The 18,556-nt window shown below is 40.8% G+C and overlaps 1 protein-coding gene across 1 annotated transcript; it reads right to left on the bottom strand.

Annotated features, from left to right (window-relative positions):
- Window positions 1-230: 230 nt before the first annotated feature.
- Window positions 231-5,540, bottom strand: LOC119088831. Its single transcript, XM_037209982.1, has 2 exons — window positions 4,812-5,540; window positions 231-935 (listed from the first exon to the last, which is right to left on the bottom strand). The coding sequence occupies exon 1, from the start codon at window positions 5,538-5,540 to the stop codon at window positions 4,902-4,904; it is 639 nt and encodes a 212-aa protein (XP_037065877.1). The 3' UTR covers window positions 231-935; window positions 4,812-4,901.
- Window positions 5,541-18,556: the final 13,016 nt, after the last annotated feature.

Genomic DNA, 18,556 nt, shown 5'->3' with positions numbered 1-18,556 from the left:
ACGCTGTAGACCAGGATGGCCTTGAACTCAGAGATCCACCTGCCTCTGTCTCATGAGTGCTGGGATTAAAAGCATTCGCTACCACCACCTGGCAAGAATAATTTCTTAATTTTCCAAATTCCACTGTTGTTTTCTCTTATAAATGAACATGACGAGGTTAAACCTGTTATAAACAAACACCTTCTAATATATTTAATCTTCCTTTTGCCCACCCTGTCTACATAAGGCGATTGAAGGAAGAAGTGGGAACAGGTTTATTCAGGCCTAAAAGTGTATTATTGCGCAGGCTATGACAGGCCTCTTACTGCTCAGGCCTTTACAACTTTGGATTCAGGTTACAGTTCTGGAAAGTCGGACCCTGTTCTTTGTTAACAGTGCTTCAAGCATCGTTCCAAGCATCCAGCTCCTAACCCAAGGCTTCTCTGATGCTGTGGTACCAAATCGAGGGATGGCAGAGTTGGCATCTCAAGGGAGCAATCCTCAACACAGAGATGGCTGCTGACAGACAAATGCTTCTCTCTCTTGTCTATCAGAAAGACATTTGTGAGACAAAATTTATTAAGAATCGTGATATGCTCCTGCCTTACACAGCATTAACAACAGTGAACTCTTGACAATGCTACCTTGCTTTCATTGGCTTTTCTTTGCTATGTGCCCAGATTCAACACCCTCCACGCCACCCCGTCCTTCCTCCCTGTTCTCTGCAATCACATTCCCAAGTAGAATGCATCTACCTTTTGTTTCAGGCATTACGTTCAAGACTAACCTAGAACAAAGCAGTAGGTTAGCAGGCTGCTGTTATTACATAATATTGGAATATAATTGGCTTGACTTTGTGCAAACTACAAAGCAATGCTCATTCGGTTGGCTGCATTGTTGGTGGCTTCCATCTTTGTCCTTTTTGAAAGCTCACAGTCCACTCTGAGCCTGACCGCCTAAAGAAAAACAGAAAGGTGGTACAGGTTAGCTTGTGACTGAATAGGCAATTTTCTTTGGGATGACGGCTCTGAGCACTTTTCCCGAGTAAGAAGGGTCCTTGGCAATTTGGATGGATACTCCAGGGTAATGTGGATGAGTCCTCATTCTAATTAATCAGAAAAAGCTCTTGGTTGCTCTGGAAACAAGCACACCACGTTCTGTTCTTAAGACTCCTTGGTAAAAGGCTACATCTTTCACTGCTATAATTTTTTTCTGTTAAGAAAATTGAACATAACTTTAAAAATGTCTGCTTCACTGAAATACTTAGAGGGTTTTCTTCATTCATGAAAAGAATTACAGAAGGTCCACAGAGATACTAGTGAGCTACTAGGAATAAATTAAGACTGCTCACATGCTACCCCGGGGTAGAGGCGTTAACAATTCTATTTATTGTTCTTATTGCTTAAACTCATGAGGTTCTAAGGACACTACAGAGAACAACACTGGTTACAACTGCTCTCTCATAAAAGTTCTAGTGGGACAGAAGATGAGAAAACCAATAAAATTAGTACCTAAAGCATATTACATTTGAAATAAGAACTATAGACAGAAATAAACTATGGATGGCAGTATGGACAAAATTCTGTTACTTCTCCAAAATTCTTCTATGTAAGTCCTCACCACCAGGGCCTCATAACTTGTGTACCTGGATATTGTATGTTTAAATATGTTCATGTGTCTGTGCGTTAGGTATATGGAGGTGCCCATGGAGGCAAGAAAAGTGTTAGATGCCCACCCCCAAGATGCAGTTACAAGAAGCTGTGAGCTGCTTGAGGTGGGCTTTGGGAACAGAACTTCGGTCCCGTGGAAGAGCTGCCAAGTGCTTCACTCCTGAGCCATCTCTCCAGCCCTGGAGTCGAGACTTAAGGAAATGATTTAAGTGAGGACCTCAGGGTGGCCCCTACTCTCCAATTCACATCCTTGCCAAGAGGAAGTCTGGACTCCAGATCCTGCACACAGGAACAAAGCCTCAGGAGAAGCCAAACTTACCAACACTTTGACCTTGAACTTTTAGCCCCCACAACCAACAAGTTTCACGTAAGCAGGCCATTTACTCTGTGTATTAGCTGTCAGGACCTAGCAAATTAATGCACACAGAAGAGAGAATATGCAAGATTTTTGTTTTGTTTCTTTCTTTTCTTTTCTCCCTCTCAGGCCTCACTGAGAAAATAAGATTTCAACAAAGACCCGAAGAAGAAAAAAAGTCAGCCAGAGGATATTTGGGAGAGGAGCATTCAGGAGAGGGAGGGAGACACAATTCTGGGAGCCCTGAGCTGGAGGGATGCCAGTGTGGTCTGAGACTTAAGCATTAAAAGATGAGCGAAGAAAGGCATGAAGAGGAGGCAAAGGCAGCCTGTGTGATCGAGGTTCTCAAGCTATGCTGGGCACTGAGGAAGTGTTCTGAAGACCTGAGAAGACATTTTGTCCAGATTGGTGTGACGGTGTGAGCCTACGCTAAAGTACAGTCAACACACAACACAATTCTAATTCTGCAAGGTACCTTTCCATTTAACTGTGTTACTTTTAAATCACTCTTAAAACAGATATAAAATATATAGCTCTCTAAATAGATATAAAACTACTAAGTTATTTATGAGAACAGTTAATTCCATTGATGGCAAACTTGGTTTCTGGATCAATTCTCTGTTATAAACAGGAATTCTGGAAAAAAAAATGTATTTAGTAAAATTGAGAGTTCAACAATTATCTTCTCAATAGCTTTCCACTCCTTACTCTGTCTCCTTCCCTTCTGGGATTTTCATGTGTGTTAGGTTGCCTAATACTATTTTATAAGTCACTGAAACTCCAGCTATTAAACAACAACAAACAACGTTTTCCTCTATGTACTTTAAATTCAGACAAATTCTCCTGACTGTTCACGTTTAGTAAAGTACATCTCGTGTGTCAACTCTACTGATAATCTCTGACGATTTCAGTTATTTGTCCAGTTAGGGTTTCCATCTCATCCTTTTTATGTCGGTTGTATTTCTCTTGAAATTCCCTATGTCTTTACCTATGAAATCAGCCCTTAGTAAGACTCCTTTAATATACTTGTCATGCTATCGACATTCCTTTTCTATTAACCCTAGCCTCTATACATCTGTTTTCCTTTGGTTTGTGATCAAGGTGATAGTGTAGAATAATTCGAGGAGCTTAAGGAAGATTTAGGTCAACTGGATAATTAAATTAAAAAAAATTTACACAAGACTCCAAAATTAATTTTAGGTAGTAGATCAAACACTCTCACACATAAGATGGTAATATAGGCAAATGTCCTTGTGAGCTTGTGGTCAAGAAATGATTATTTATAGGTTACTAAAAGTACTGACCTTGTGGAAAAAAACTACATACATTAATTAAAAAAATCTAACAATGAGATGGTTAAAATACAAAGTGTAGAAGAGAAAAATACATTTGTTTGTGGAACAACACAGCTGGAATTCGTAAGTGTGAAGTCAAGTATAAATGACAGACAATAGAAATAACTAAAGAGCCCTTTACTAAAGAGGATATGTAAGTGGCTTAATAATTTCCTGATAGACCCTTTCTGTTATCAGTCAGCAAAGATTTATAAATTAACACCATACAACCACTGAATGTTGGCAAAGGTGTGGGGTACTGAGGTCTTATCACATAAGGCGAGTGGGACTGTGAACTTGAAAAGCTCGTGCTGTAAATATAACTGAGCCACAGCACTGGCCACGTCTGAGCTATTCAACATGCAGGCATATCTATCTAGAGGAATGTATCTACGTAAAAAGATACAAAACTAATATTTATTCATGTGAATATTATTTGTAAGAATAAATGTACAGTATCACTATGGGAGATGAGGCACAAAACACTTCCTTACTATTCAACCAGTAGAAAATGATGGCAATAGGCGAGATTATTGGTTGTTTGGGGCTGAACGGGATAGGGAGCAACTTCAAAGGGTAATAAGCAAAGGATATGGAGTTGCTTTGCAGGTGATGAAAGTGATCTAAAATTTGGTAATGGTTGCCCAAAGTGAATATAGTTAAAAAAAAAAAAAGTCATATACTTTAAATGGATGAATTGTATGACATGAACTATATCTCATAAGTACCATTATTAATAAAATATTTTGTGTATATTAAAAAAACTGGAGGCCATACAACATGAAGAGTAAAGCAGTATTTCAAAGACTCATTACATGGAACAACACGCATGAACTCAAATATATTATGGAACAAAAGGACCAGGTCTTATAGACTATTTGATGAATAACTATTATGACAGAAAAAACAATGTCTAGAATACTTAAGGTTAAGGCAATGTCTATATTTAGGGAGAGTGTGCTATCTTTGCTACTGACTGGGATGAAGGATGCTTGTAACAGTTTACATTATCTAGATGTGGTTGCCAGAATATGTTTGTTTACGTACCGAACGGTATTTGTAATTGGTGTGCTATTTTCTATGCTCTCTTTCAACACGTTAAATAGCTTTAAAAACTTAGCTGTTCAGTAAGTGGTCTTACCAAGTAAGCACTGGGAAAAAAAAGGACTAAAAGAATACATAAATATTTTCAAGTTCTTTTAAATGTATTGGGATTATGTAGAATAATTTCAACATTCTTCTATACACTTTTCATTATTTTTCAAATGATCACACTGGATATATTATCACAACAATGGAGCAATTATCAAAATATAATAGTTTATCTTGTATTATTTCTACACTAAGCTAATTTAACCAAAATGTAGAATTTTTGCTTCCCATGGGAAGCGACTGCTATTTCAGAATAAAAGACTAGACGGTGTGGCTACTGTTCAGAGGGGTTCCTGGTGGTCTTGACAGGCAGGAACTTACCAAGCAACAGGCCCTGGGAGGAGGAGCAACCAGGTGCGTGGGATTCCCGGGGCGGTGAGCAGAGCCTGAGCAAGTCAAGCCTGAGCATCCTTACAGAACCTGGGTCGTTTCTGCCAGCACCAGGGCAGCGGCGCAGGGCTCAGCGAGGCTCCCACAAAGTGAAGAATTAGCCTGCCATTGCAATCTGCAAGCGTGTAAGGCTCCCACGAGGCCGTGAGTGGGTGTTTCCTCCTCTTCTACAAGGTTGTGAAAGACGAGTATGTGACAGATTTGGCTCTTTGGGGGGGGGGCGGGGGAGCGGACGGACCCACAGAACTGGTGACTCTGTAATCGGCGACTCTCCAGACGGATCTTAAGGCATGTAAAGTTTTTACCTGGGCAGGCGAGGAACCGGCGAGGAGCGGGAGGTGGCCGGATACCTCCTGCGATGCAGGATGCCGTTGCAGGATGCCGGGGAGGTGGAGGATGCTCGGACTCCGGGGGCGGAGTCCACTCGGTGTCAGGACGCAGCCCAGGTAGGACAGGAGGACACTCACAGCACTTCAGCCGATTTAGAGCAGCGGGAGCCGCTTCCCACTCGAGCGAGGTTCCTCGCGGGTCCGGGCAGCCAACGCGGAGCGGTCTTTCTTTTCTTCGGTTGCCGGGATCTACACCTTTCTGACCGGTCCGCTCCCGGCTTTGCAACTTTGGTAGTAGCGCGGCGTGGGCGCGGCTGGCTGCTCTGCGCATGCGGGTTGCCGGTCCAGGCCCCGCCCACTGCTCAGGCTCCACCCACCGCTTAGCCGGGCGGGTTGCTGAGCAGTGGTTAAGAACCGGTCTCTCCTGGTGTTTGAGGGCGGAAGGACACACAGGATTTTGAATTAGTTGTGGGCACTGCCTTCACCCAGAAAATACCGCCCATACGGGACCAATGCAAACGGCAAGGTTCTGTGCTGCAACCTAGTTTCTCAGAATAAGCAATCTTTCTTCACCAGGGTTTCTCAACCACCCGCGGTGGTGGCTGTTTGGTTTGGGTGATCTTGGGGTGTGTCGATACGCTGTAGTGAGTATTTTGCAGCATCCCTGGTTTCTAATCACTAGATTCCGACATCAACCCCCAACCCCGGCGATTCTGACAAACAAAATGTCCCCGAAGTCTGCTAAGTATGTGCATGTACTTGGGACCTAGCAAAATTGCCCATATTGACTACTACCCCACAGGCTTAAAATACAGGGCACAGGAAATAGTTAGGAAAAAAGTTAGTAACTTCAGTCTGATAGAGTTAATATGCTTTAATTCCCCCCATTGTTCCAAAATCATTCTTTTTTACTTCATTCTTTGTTGGTGCAATTTAATTCAAGGATTAAGTCGATCACATGCTGCATTTAGATGTCAATTATCTTCAGTTTCCTTCAATTTAGGGCAGTTTCTCATCCTCTATTACTTGCTGTTTTCTTGCTATCGACCGGCGTGGGCGTTCTTCTAGAATACCCTTCACTCTGTATTTGATTGTCTCTGCATATTGATAAGACTGGTGGAAATTCTACCTAGATGATGATACATCCAATTTTTCTGTTTTCAAATGGCTAGCTGCCTATTCTAACAATAGTTCATTTTATAAAGTCCCTGTCCTTTCCTCCAGAGATGTGGGATACTACCTATATAAATTTCTACATGGTAGTTAGTCTGTATCTATGTTTTTTTTCTTTTCCATATTGATTAGATATTGTCACATTCTAAATTTACCCTGTTTTAATTATAATCTGTACAAGCTATTGAAATGTCTGAAAGGGTTAGGCCAGCCTCATCGCTGCTTGCTTTTTATATTCTTGTTTTTTTTTTTTTTCATTATAAACTATAGACTATAGCTTCATTAAAATACTTTTAAAGAAATTGACCATAATTTGATGTGTTGTCCTACCAGAGAAAGGGGTTATTTTTCCTTTCACTTAAGACCCAGTTTTCTGCCATTCAGCAAGACTCTGTAGTGTTTTCCATATAGGAAGCTTACATGTCTTGCTAATTTTATTCCTAGGGTGATTCCTTTTATGTTTGTACTGTAAATAGGATCATCCCTGCAATTGCTTGTTGCCCCAAACAATGAACATAATGATTTCTATATGTAATTTTATATATTGCTATTATATTTAATTGGTTATTGATTCAGGAGGTTTTCATTGAAAGCATCTCTATTCTTTTCTGTAATTGCAGCCCTTGCTCACTGAGGCTCAAATTGCCCATCCTTGATACTTGTACTTCCCGGACACAACTTTAAGTGCCTTGATGGTGTTCTTGCTTCCTGCCATGTCAGAGCTCTAGTCTCATTCAGCGTTCTGTACTGTACTGCTCCAGACCTAAACCCAACCCTTGCAGGGAGTTCTTCGGGCTTCCATGGCAAAGGGCGTCAGACGGAGAACGCAGTCTGTGTGCTTGAGCATGTACCTGGCTTGACATTGCTTTTTTACTCTTCCAGAAAAGATTTAGAAAAATATGTATTTTTTGGAGAAGAAAAGAAACCCATAAATTTGCAGTAATATTCAACTTCTAACGAAAGATTAAAGGATAACTATTTGATATTATGTTGCTACTCTTCTCTCTCATGTTGTAAATGATAAATTCTTTAATTTTATGATTATTTACCTTTCCCTACAATGTTATAACTACTAATAAAATGCTAATGTAGTTAATATGTCAGGATTTGTTTTACATTGCTTAGTTAAAAATAAAATTAAAATACAAGCTGTGGAAAAAAACACTCTCATCTTTAAATGTATTCTTTTGAGTGAGCTATCTAACTTATTTATTTAAATTTCTAGTTATTATTGGTATAGATGTCTACATCTCTCATTTTCATTCTAAACATTATTCAGACTCTATTGTGTTTTTATTTTTGCTAGAAATTCTTAATATCAACTGACACCTCCTTTTGTCTAAGCTTTAATAGAAAAATTGAAAATGTCAAGGTCAGAAGTTCTTTATTACAGTTTGATGCTGTGATTTCCGGTTTTATCATACTGCTAATAGAGAATATTATTTTGTGTTATATTTCTTCATGCACTTTATCAAAGTAGGCCTAATTTGTCTATAAATGCAAATCTTAGGCAATTTTAATAAATAATTTTGTTAAATTTGGGCTGGATTAAGAGATTGTGCTATATACTGTTATTATTTATGTATTTCAATTTTTCATTAAATTAATTGTAATTCCTTCTATGTGAACATACTTGTTGGGTTATTGGCTATATACTTTTTCATAAATATTTTATTTTATCACAAAACACAAATTGTGGGAAATGAGACGTGCTTTGTTTAGGTGGTTTGGGGTCTGAATTGATTGATTACTTTATGATTAAAAAAAGTCTCAGTTTCTTTTTTTTTTTAATAAGCCTTTTCTTGCTATAATTTTGCCTGTTATTTCATCCATACATTTTGTTTTCTGAAGTTCTTATCATTCCTGAATTATTTTTAGCTTTACTGTTGTCTTTTATGTGTGGCAGAGATGGGGTTTTATTGGAATCAATCCGTGTTATCCTCTTCTCTAGAGGGGGAAGCCCATGATTGACTGACATATTCTGTCTCAGTTGTCTAATTTATAACATTAATATGTGAAAGGTAATTTGGTGGCGATTAGTGTTGTTGAGAAAAGTGGACAAAGTTAGGAAACCTGAGGAGGGAGTGGATTGTACCTTTTGCATAATGGTTGGGAAAGTCACCTAGAATGTGATTTCTGCACAAGCACTTGGATAAATGAGGCGAGAATGTTCTCCTGACAGAGAACAGTGGGGGCAGTGGCCCGCAGCACCCAGCACCCACGCTTGGATTCCTGAACACCTTTTACCCTTCCCAGCTCATTCCATTGCAGTGATCCTTGGACGTAATGGTCTTCACGTCTCTGACATTTCAGTGTGACCTTTGTATTCTACCTCCAGCATGTCTGATACAGATCTCAGTGATCGCTTTGGGCTATTTATCTGAAACCTTGTGACTACAGGGGACATTTTTGTTGTTGTTTTGTTGCAACATACACACCAGTGAAAAATACCTTGGCTAACAAATGTTCAAAAGGCACAAAAACATCCACCCTCTACACTCAGAATTGGACAGGATCTTCTGAGTTCTCTGGAAGCCGACTATTTGGTTTCAGACTGTTTTACCTTTTAAAAAAACACAAATCTAAAACGAACAAGACAAAACATAACTTTATGGCAAAGAAAGTAACATGAAATGAGAGATGTGTGTGAGGGGAAGTAAGGATGCGTTAAATCTGTAAACAGAAAGGCAGAATTAAGGATGGTAACAGAGAAGGGACAAACTTTTTTATCTTTATGGGGAGTTCTGCCTTCTCTACGTATTTTATTTGGAAACACTTTGACTTTCTCTTCCATTTTCCTCTTTACCTTTCATTTTCTTAAGCCCAGCTGTCGCAGTGAGGTCTGCCTAAGCCACAATTCATATAGAAAACTGAACCGTGCATTGTAAAATAGGACACGAAACAAAAGACTTCATGTGAGCTGAGATCATCGCTCTCACAGAGACCAGCGCAAGCCTTCCACAGCGTTTCTCACAGCCTGGGACGGTTTCTGCATTCTTGGTGTGTTATTGCCCCCTGCTGTTCAAGTGGCCGCATTGACTCCAGCAACGAAGGCTTCGGTAATGGTGTGTTTATAGCATGCTCTCAGAAAAGTTAATGAAGATTTGAACAGAACAATTTCAGAGGCTAAGTATAAAATAAATTTCAAAGCATCTTTCCCTACTCCCTGATAGGTGGAAAAGAAACTATTCGAGTCTTTGTTTTGTTTTGGACGGCTCTCTCTCTCTCTCTCTCTCTCTCTCTCTCTCTCTCTCTCTCCCCTCCCTTCTCTCCTCTCCTTCCTCCTCCCTCCTCTCCTCCTCTCCCCCCCCCCCCTTTCTTTCCGGGTTTGATCACAGATATTTCTCAATGCCATTGGGATATGGATTTGGGGCTCTACAGCAGGGCCCGGGAACACAATCCACGGAGCTCATTTCATGAGTGGTTCTTAAACATCCAAGCAGGTCGGGGTCTGTCTCCCGGAAGTCAGCCATGTGCAAATGTGTGGACCCGAGTGAGCATAGGAGTTGTGTGTTATGCGTTCCACAGCTCAGAGCTCTGATTTCTGTGGTCTCTGCAAACCAGCGCCCCTTGGGGTGAAGCAGCAGGTGCCAGGATCCGCCTCAGTGACTCAAGGCTTTGAGGCTTTGCAGAACTTGGGCATTTGAGTCGTGCTCACTGTCTTTTTCTCTGAGCCATGCTGATTTTCTTATGCTGCCAATACTGAGCATTTGCATTTCTGCCTGTTCACATCCTTGTCACATCTGTGTAGGGCACCCAACGAAGGCTCCGTGGGGACCTGCAGATTTGTTTCTCTTCCGCAGACCTGATGACCATGAGGCCCGTTTTCAAAAGGGAGATTACATCTAAGATTTTAGACTAAATGTCCAGCTTACCATTGCTTTATTGTACAAAGTTCAGAATTTCCTGGCACTTGCTTCTGTCTTTTCAGCTGTCCACAACCCAAGTTGCTCCTAATTAACTGTCTTACTTATTTGTCATTTCATATCAATATCTAAAACAAAAACTGTAAGCATTAAATAGTCCCGAATTTTCCATAAGTTACTTCGTTGCAGTCTTCTAAGTGCCTGGCAGGATGCACTGTTGAGTTAAAGTTTTATTCCTTTTTTCCTTCTGAAGTTCAAGGACTCACATAGAAAGTTGATCTTGCTTCAGAAGCCCTATAGATGGATATAGTTACAGTGGACAATAGGCCATAGGATCAAACAAAACAAAACAAAGTTGTGATACCAAGAGACTGAAACCCCGTCATTAAATAATCCACATGTGTAGATATATATGCACAGTGCTCATACATGTAAAATAAATTAAAGTAAAAATATTATTTAATTTAATGTGTATATGCTCGAACATATGTATGTATATAGGAGCCCATAGAGATCAGGATCCAGCTGGATGGTTGTGAGTCACCATGTAGGGGTACTAGGAATTGAACCTAGGTCCTCTGCAAGAGCAATACACACTCTTAACCACAGAACCATCTCTCCAGCTCCTGAAAATAATTTTTAATCATCTTTATGATGATTGTTTTTAAATAGCATCTCCTCTCAAATTGCCCCAGGATTCTAGGTGTTTAAAAACATTTTGTATTCATGAAACCTCTTTTTATAGTTGATGCTGAAGTTTGCTTATAATCCAGATTTAATTTGTAAGCTGGAAGATTCATGTATTCATGACGTCACATCTATTCCATATTTACTGCGAGTCCTTGTGACTATAGGGTTGGGTTCAAGGCTAATTGTCAAGCTGACTTGTGCTGTTGTGAGTTGCTTTTAGCCCAAATTCCAGAAAATCCCACTTGCAAAACAGATCGGGGTCTCCAACATCGGACCTCCCACACTTTGCCGAAGTCTCTATTGCTCAGCGTTCCTCTTGACATTAATGTTGCCAGCTGGAACGGAGATCGAGCACAGTCTAGGCTTGCTTGTCTGTGTCCTCAGCAGTCGATATCACGCCACGCCTCCTACAAAAATAGAGGAACAAGAAGCTGGACTGGGTGAAGAGAGCCTCTTCACAAGCTTGGCTCTTCCCAGGGATGCTGGGAATTCTTCCTCCCTTTGGCCTGGTAGGGTCATACTATACATTAGCCTATCTCCTTCTGTCACGAAGCAAAATCTTCTCTTAAAAGAAAGAAACAACTTGGGCTGGAGAGATGACTCAGCCGTTGAGTGTATTGACTGCTCTTCCAGAGGACCTGGGTTCAATTTCCAGCACCCACACGGCAGCTCACAACAGTCTATAATTCCAGTTCTGTGAGATCTGACTGACACCCTCACACAGGCGTGCTTGCAGGCCAAACACCAATGCACATTAAAAAAAAAAATTGCTTTAACATTTTTTTTTAAAAAGAAAGAAACAAGGAACAAGCAAGCAGCAACAAAACCCTGCTGAACCTGGGGCAATGGAGCACGCCTTTAATACCAGTATTCTGGAGACCAAAGCATGCTGGTTTCTGAGTCAAGGTTAGTCTGGTCTATATAGGGAGAGCCAGGGCTACACAGTGAGAAGCTCTCTCAAAATCCAAACAAAAACCCTGCTTTCCTCTCCTCTAGCTAAGGAGCTATTGTCAGTTAATAGCAGCTCAGGGAAGGGAAGAGTTTCCTTCAGGAGTGGGGCCATTGCAAAATTCCCTATGTATTGGTTAAAATGTTAAGGCAACTCCACGTAGTTAAAAGGGAGGTTTATTTTGTGGGGTAACTTACAAGTGAAGGGATAGGTATCAGCGGTGTTCTCTGGAGAACTCTGCTCAGTCCAGCGTCCAGGATCCAGGCACCAAGAGAGTTGGCCCATCTGGATCTCGGGTCTTCAGGGGTCCTCTCTCCGCTCTGCCTTGTAGGTGGGACAGTTACGGAAGCCTCCAAGGGGGTGGTACTTCCAGGTCAAAGCTGGACCGCTACCCACTACACTTACGCTCCACTGTATGTGAGCAGCTCTAATTGGACTCAATGGTTTATTTTAGAAAAATAAAAAAACATGAAGTGGGGAGGGACGTTTATTGGGGAAGGAGTCTTGGAGGAGAAAGGAGTGAGCAATGAGAGAGGGCTGCTAAATGATCAAAATATGTATTTAGGAAATTCTTGAATAAATTAAAAAAATCCTGTTGAGTTGGGAGGTAGCTCAATGGTTGAGTGCATGCTTTATATAAACAAGGCCCCGGGTTTCATTCTCAGTGCTTCAAAGAATAAACTGAAAAAAGAAATGTCTTCTAGTGTCTTATATTTCTTTCAGAAATTGACTGAATGGTGATCCAAGTAGCTTAATGCAAGAATGAAATGTAATTAACGTCATTTTTTTTTTGTGATAATTTGATCCCCAGATTCCGAATGAGTGGAATTTCCATTTTGAGAACACCTATTTTGTACTAAATTTTAAGAATATCTTTCAATTCGCCAGGTAGGAGGAGGAGGCTTTGGGAAGCTGAGGATGGAATCGCAAGGAAATCCTTCACAGCTGTGAAGGATTTAGTCAATCTCGAGAACTTCAATGGGCTTTTGTCCATGGAAATGTACTTTACAGATGCTTCAAGGATAAAACAGTGTTTGAGGGAGACAGTACCTTTTTGTATCCAGAGGTTCTTCAGTTTGTGGGAATCACTGACCATTCTCATCTAGACTAGAAGCAAAGACTCATTCTCTGAACAAAAATTTTAGCCCTGTACTTCACACAGTGGGATAGATTCGGTACATCTAAAATGTCTAAATATCTTAGACATCATAAGTTTGACTATTCGATAATTTCATGGGTAGTAAATTAGCTTGCTTTAATAGAACATATTGGTGTATTTTTATGGCAGGTGGAAGAAGAATGTTTTGAGGAAGAGGTGCCTTGCTTTTGAATCTGGACAAAGCGCCTGTGTGGACTACTAGCAGTGGCCTGAAGCTGGCATGTGTGGACTAGCAGTGGCCTGAAGCTGGGAAGGTCACCTACATCCTTAGCCTTTGCGTCACGACAACACAAACTCAATGCAGCTCACTCCAAAAGAGTTTATTCAGCCCACAGTGTGGGAAGGTTGAAAGCCCAAGAGCAGGTGGCTGCATTGGTTTGACCCCCGTGAGGGTGGCAGTTAGCAGCTCATGATGGCTGGGGCTTCAGCTGGAGGGAACAGAGAAGGAGGGAGGGAGAGGGAGGGAGGGGCGGCTTAGAGGTAGGAGGGAGGGTATAGAACCACCTGTGCTTGGACTTTCAGCTTCCTAAACTGTGAGCTGAATAAACTCTTTTGAGTGAGCTACACTGGGTTCATGCTGTCGTGATGCAGAGACTTCTTTAAGCAAACAAATAAATGAATACTGAAGTCCTTGTACTACCAGATAGTTTATTTTCTGAGACAAAGTATTACTTCATAGCCCAGGCTGGCCTAAAACTCAGGATCATCCTGCTTCAGCCTCCCACGTACTGGTGTGTGCTGTTCTTTAATATCTATTGTTCTAGATTTCTCTTGGTCAGTATACATACAGAAGTGTAATTATTACTGTTAACTTTACCAGAAAAGTCTTTATGGAGGTATTGAGTATTTTTTCTGGTTCTTCTATCTTTTCAAGTGAAATACCATGGTATTTTGTTGCTCTCCTGAAGGCTTCTTCACTGCCTTGCTCACTGCATGCTGGCCAGGTCACCCTTACCTCAGAGGGTTCGTTCCCCCTCAGGAGTTCGGGGCTCCACGGGTAGAGCATCATGGCACTGCACCATCACTTGTGACTTCCAGACACCATTCTTCAGCTCTGTGTCAAAGTTAGGGTCATCACCATCTGATCAGTATGCATCACAAGATATCAGCCCTACTATATTTTTTTATTTTCTTTGGATTTTCGAGACAGGGTTTCTCTGTGTAGTTTTGGTTCCTGTCCTGGATCTCGCTCTGTAGATCAGGCTGGCCTCGAACTCACAGAGATCCACCTGGTTCTGCCTCCTGGGTGCTAGGATTAAAGGCGTGTGCCACCGCTGCCCGGCCATCATTATCTAAAAATGCCAAATGTCTTGCACTTGCTACCGTCTAGAGAAGTGTCTTTTTAAGAGCAGATGGTTTGGCTAATAGCTTAAGATTCTCTTCATATACTGTTTACAGCACTCAAATGGAAACAGCAAGGAGGGGTAGTCTAGGTAATTGAACTTTGCCAGAACCCTCGGCTATTAGATTACCATCTGGAAGTCACTCTAGATTCAGTTAATTACGGTCACTGATTTCTTCAATTTCTAAAAACTAAGAGTCAAGCGACTACAGAAGGACCTCGGTTGTTTTGCATGATCTGTTTGTGGGAGTTATCTACCTTAGCATTTTCTCCCCCTTGATTAACAAAGAATGAGTCAGGAAGTCATTCTGCCTATAATGTTAGGCACTTAGTAAAAAACAAAACAAAACAAAACAAAAAAAAAACCTCTTAATGTGTACTTATATTTTGTTTTTGTTTTGTTTATTTTAGTTGGCAATTGCAGGAAACTGTCTGTGTACTGCTCATTGCCAGCACCTGCACCCAGAAGCACTGACTGACACCACTCTAGAACATTCGAGCTATAACTCAGTCACAGTGTCTATGTGTGTACACTGCTCTGTTTTGCGCCTTCTAGTGGACGGAAAGGGTAAAAGCAGATGTAGTCATTAAGCAGAAGATGGAAACCGGGAAGAGATTTTACCCTAAAAGATCAGCATGGGAAAGCAGGGAGAGGGAAATGGAACCTGACAACTGTGTATATACCTTCTTACCTTCTACAGCAGTCACCTCAGTGTTTGTGGCAACTCTGGAATGGAAATGCCTATCTTTAAAATGCTAAGAAACATCAATAAGTTCTCATTTTATGCAATAAAGCAGAGATCAATAGGGAAGATCCCTGACATCTTTCTCTGGCCTCCTTTGTATGTACTCACATATGAGTGCACAAGCATACTCATGTACATGGAACACACACACACACACACACACACACACACCACCACCACCACCAACAACAACAACAACAAAAGAAAACAAGGCCATAAGTTTGAGAGAGATTCAGGGAGTCTAGGGGAGGGGCTTAAAGGAGGAAAGGGAAGGGGAAATGGTGTAATAACATCATAATTTTAAAAAATTAAAAATTATAAAGATATAATGGATGATTTTAAAATTCTCTTGTCTGCTTTATAAGATAGTTCCTCTGCCTGCTATTACAAGTGCATGGTAAGTGAACACTTCCTGGGCTATAATTCATTTCTACAAGATGTCAGACAATTTTATGACCTCCCAGGGTACTGATAATCTATCTACACCATTTAGCACCTAATTATAGTTGGTTTCATATTGTTCGTTATTATGTCATTATGAGACTCTGTCCCCTTGGATAGATTATATGACTTTAAATGGCAGAGACCATGTCTTCACATTCCTTACCTAGTGCCGAAATGGACTGATAGAGAGGCAGGTAGATCTGTTAAGCAATCCATCCCTCCACGTTTTGTGGTCTACCTATTATGGCACTAGACTTACAGACGCAGAGGCAATGTTCCCATTTCTCCAAAAGGTTTGTCCTCACAGGGGAAACCAAGGCAAGGAACTGTTTTTGGCAGGAGAAGAGATTTCCTTTCTCTTTCCTTTAATGTTAGACAGGGCCAGATGGAGGAGCAAGGTAAGACCCACTGTGCTGCCATTATCATCCTGACGTAGATGATGCCTGGCATCTTCTTCATTTCTGCAGTTGGGCAAGCCATCTGATGGTGTCTGACCCCTGGGGCTTCACTTGGCTGAGAAGCCAGGCTAAATGGATTGGCACACCTTACCTTTCTCTCCTTGTGAGTGAACATGTTTCTCAGGGCATCGGATTTGCATTTCCTTATACTGTGGTAAAGCATAGATAATATCGAATAAAAATCGCCGTTTTAGTCCCTCTTTGGCATAGAACTTAGTTGTTAACAATGTTATTGTTTTACAAATATCACTACCCTCTGTCTAGAATCTTATCCTTTCAGCCTGAAACCCTGTATTCATTTGAACAATTTCCTCTCACCCCAGTACCATCTCCTAAGGTACTCTCTGGTTCTGTGAATTGACTAGTATAGGAACTTGATATACATTAATCATACAGTGTTTTTCTTTCTAGTCTGGATTATTTTACTTGGCATGATGATTGCAATTTATTCAAATGGTGGCAAATGCCAGAACCCTATTCACCTTTAAGGTATCATACATAATCTATCTGTTTACATTATAGTTTATATTAACTATTATCTAACTATTCATCTATAGGTAAACTTGAGTGGGTTGTTATCACCTTTGGCTATTATGTATTGATACCATGCTGAACATTGATATATACAGATCAATGATATAATGAACAACACCATTATATATTCACTATGAGCAAAGTACCCAAAAAGAGCACACAAATTTGGGAAGGAATAGTGGTGGTGAGGCACAGGGGAGAGATTGGAGGGTAGGAAATGGCTGTGTGTGTGTGTGGATTTCATAGCTCATTTTTTTTTTTTTCAAAACATAACTTTTAAAAATTTAATAAAATATTGGGGTAACCGGGTTTGGTGGTGTACGTTGATAATCCTAGCACTTGGGAGGCTGAATAAAAAAGATCAAGACTATGATGCCAGTTTGTGTTACATAGTAAAAAAAAAAAGTCCTCCTAAGGCTCAAGGAATCTCTGGAATTTCATAACCTGCATTCAGGCTTGAGCACTCATCAGGAAAATGTAGCCTGACAACATTTTTTAGATTAAGACCATGAGCACTGGGATTTAGTAAATATGTCCTGTTTATCCTCAAAATGCTTCCTGTAGCTAATTTCTGCACTGCCAGGACTCCAAAGTATGCCTCATTGCTGAGCAGTGGGCCTGGGGAACTCACATTCCAACTGCTTCCTTTGACTTCGCATCCCCTTTCTGATTTCTCTTACAAAACGTGGCTTTGATCACTGTATGTTACTGAATGGAAACTCTGGTGGCACTCAATCACACTTGTAGCAAACCCAGACCTGTTTGGTCCGAGGTCTTCAGTAATGCCACTCACTAGCATACCTTCTGGACCCAGCTACTTTTGCTTACACCAACTCTGCTCTTAGTAAAGTTTCTTTTATTATTCTCTGAACAAATCCCCATTTTCTTGACTTTTCTCATTGCTGTTTACACCATCTTATGCAAACATTTGCATGCCACTTCAACAGCATCTCAGCCAAATCTTTTTTTAAACAACGTATTTGCAAATGGTCAATTTGCAAATTGTTGAGTACCTGCATACTTACATGTTAAGAACATGTTTGCAATGGCTAATAGTTTTTGAACCCTTTATCTAAAGGACTTTACATGTGTTATTTCATTTCCTCTTTATAGGAGACTTGCATAATATACTATTATTTGCATTACCCAGATGCTGGACTTCTGACTTTGATGTGCTAACTCGTCCTAAATCACACAGCTCTTAAGTAATAGATCTAAGTCTGTATATCAAATTTTCTGATGAAAAAGCATCATTGAATGTGTATATTTATTGTCTTGATTAGATTATAGGTTCATGAATGAAGAGTGAATTGCTCACAGGGTTTCTTTTGAGAACTGTCCAGGAAAAGTCCAAAAAGTCAGAAAAAAATTGCCCATGGATTGAGCACTTTTTCTTTTAGTCTAAAGAGCAGTTTCCAGCTGCTTGTTCCAGCTGTTTCTTCAAGATGAGGAAAGCACAACTGCCTATGCATGACAGAGTGCAATTCTGAGCTGTTTGTCCAATGACAGGCCCAATTGACCTGCACTTAGGTATAATGTTTGGCTCCCTAGCAACACACTTGCTTGAAGTCTTCAAACTCAACAATATTTTGCACATGTGCTCAGTTGTATATGTTGCTATGACAAAATACCCGAGTTGAAAAAAAAAATTAACACGACTGAAGGCAGGTTTATTTTGGCTCTTGGTCTTTGATGTTTCAGTCCACTGTTAACTGGTGCCATTAAGCACGGGCTTGTGGAGAGACTGCACACTGCAGCCAGGAGTCTGGAGTAGAGCAGAGCAGCAGCTCGTGGCAGCAAGAAATCAAGGGCAATGAGAAAACGAGAGGAAGAGATGCAAAGTTCTCAAGGACCTACCCACAATGCTTTCTCCTTCTGTTAGTCCTGCCTCCTCCAGGTTCCACTCCTTCCCAGTACTGCCACAGGCTGTTAGCTTGTGACTCTCTTAAGGACCTATACACTCCAAACTATAGCACTCATTAAATG

This window comes from Peromyscus leucopus, chromosome 12 (assembly GCF_004664715.2).
Source record: "Peromyscus leucopus breed LL Stock chromosome 12, UCI_PerLeu_2.1, whole genome shotgun sequence".
NCBI classification, from domain to species: Eukaryota; Metazoa; Chordata; class Mammalia; order Rodentia; family Cricetidae; genus Peromyscus; species Peromyscus leucopus.
Note: the sequence above shows the minus strand (reverse complement) of the source record. Positions and strands in the feature narration are given on the sequence as shown.

Coding starts and splice junctions, on each gene's coding strand:
- LOC119088831 (XM_037209982.1), bottom strand. CDS start 5,540: ATGCGCAGAGCAGCCAGCCGCGCCCACGCCGCGCTACTACCAAAGTTG.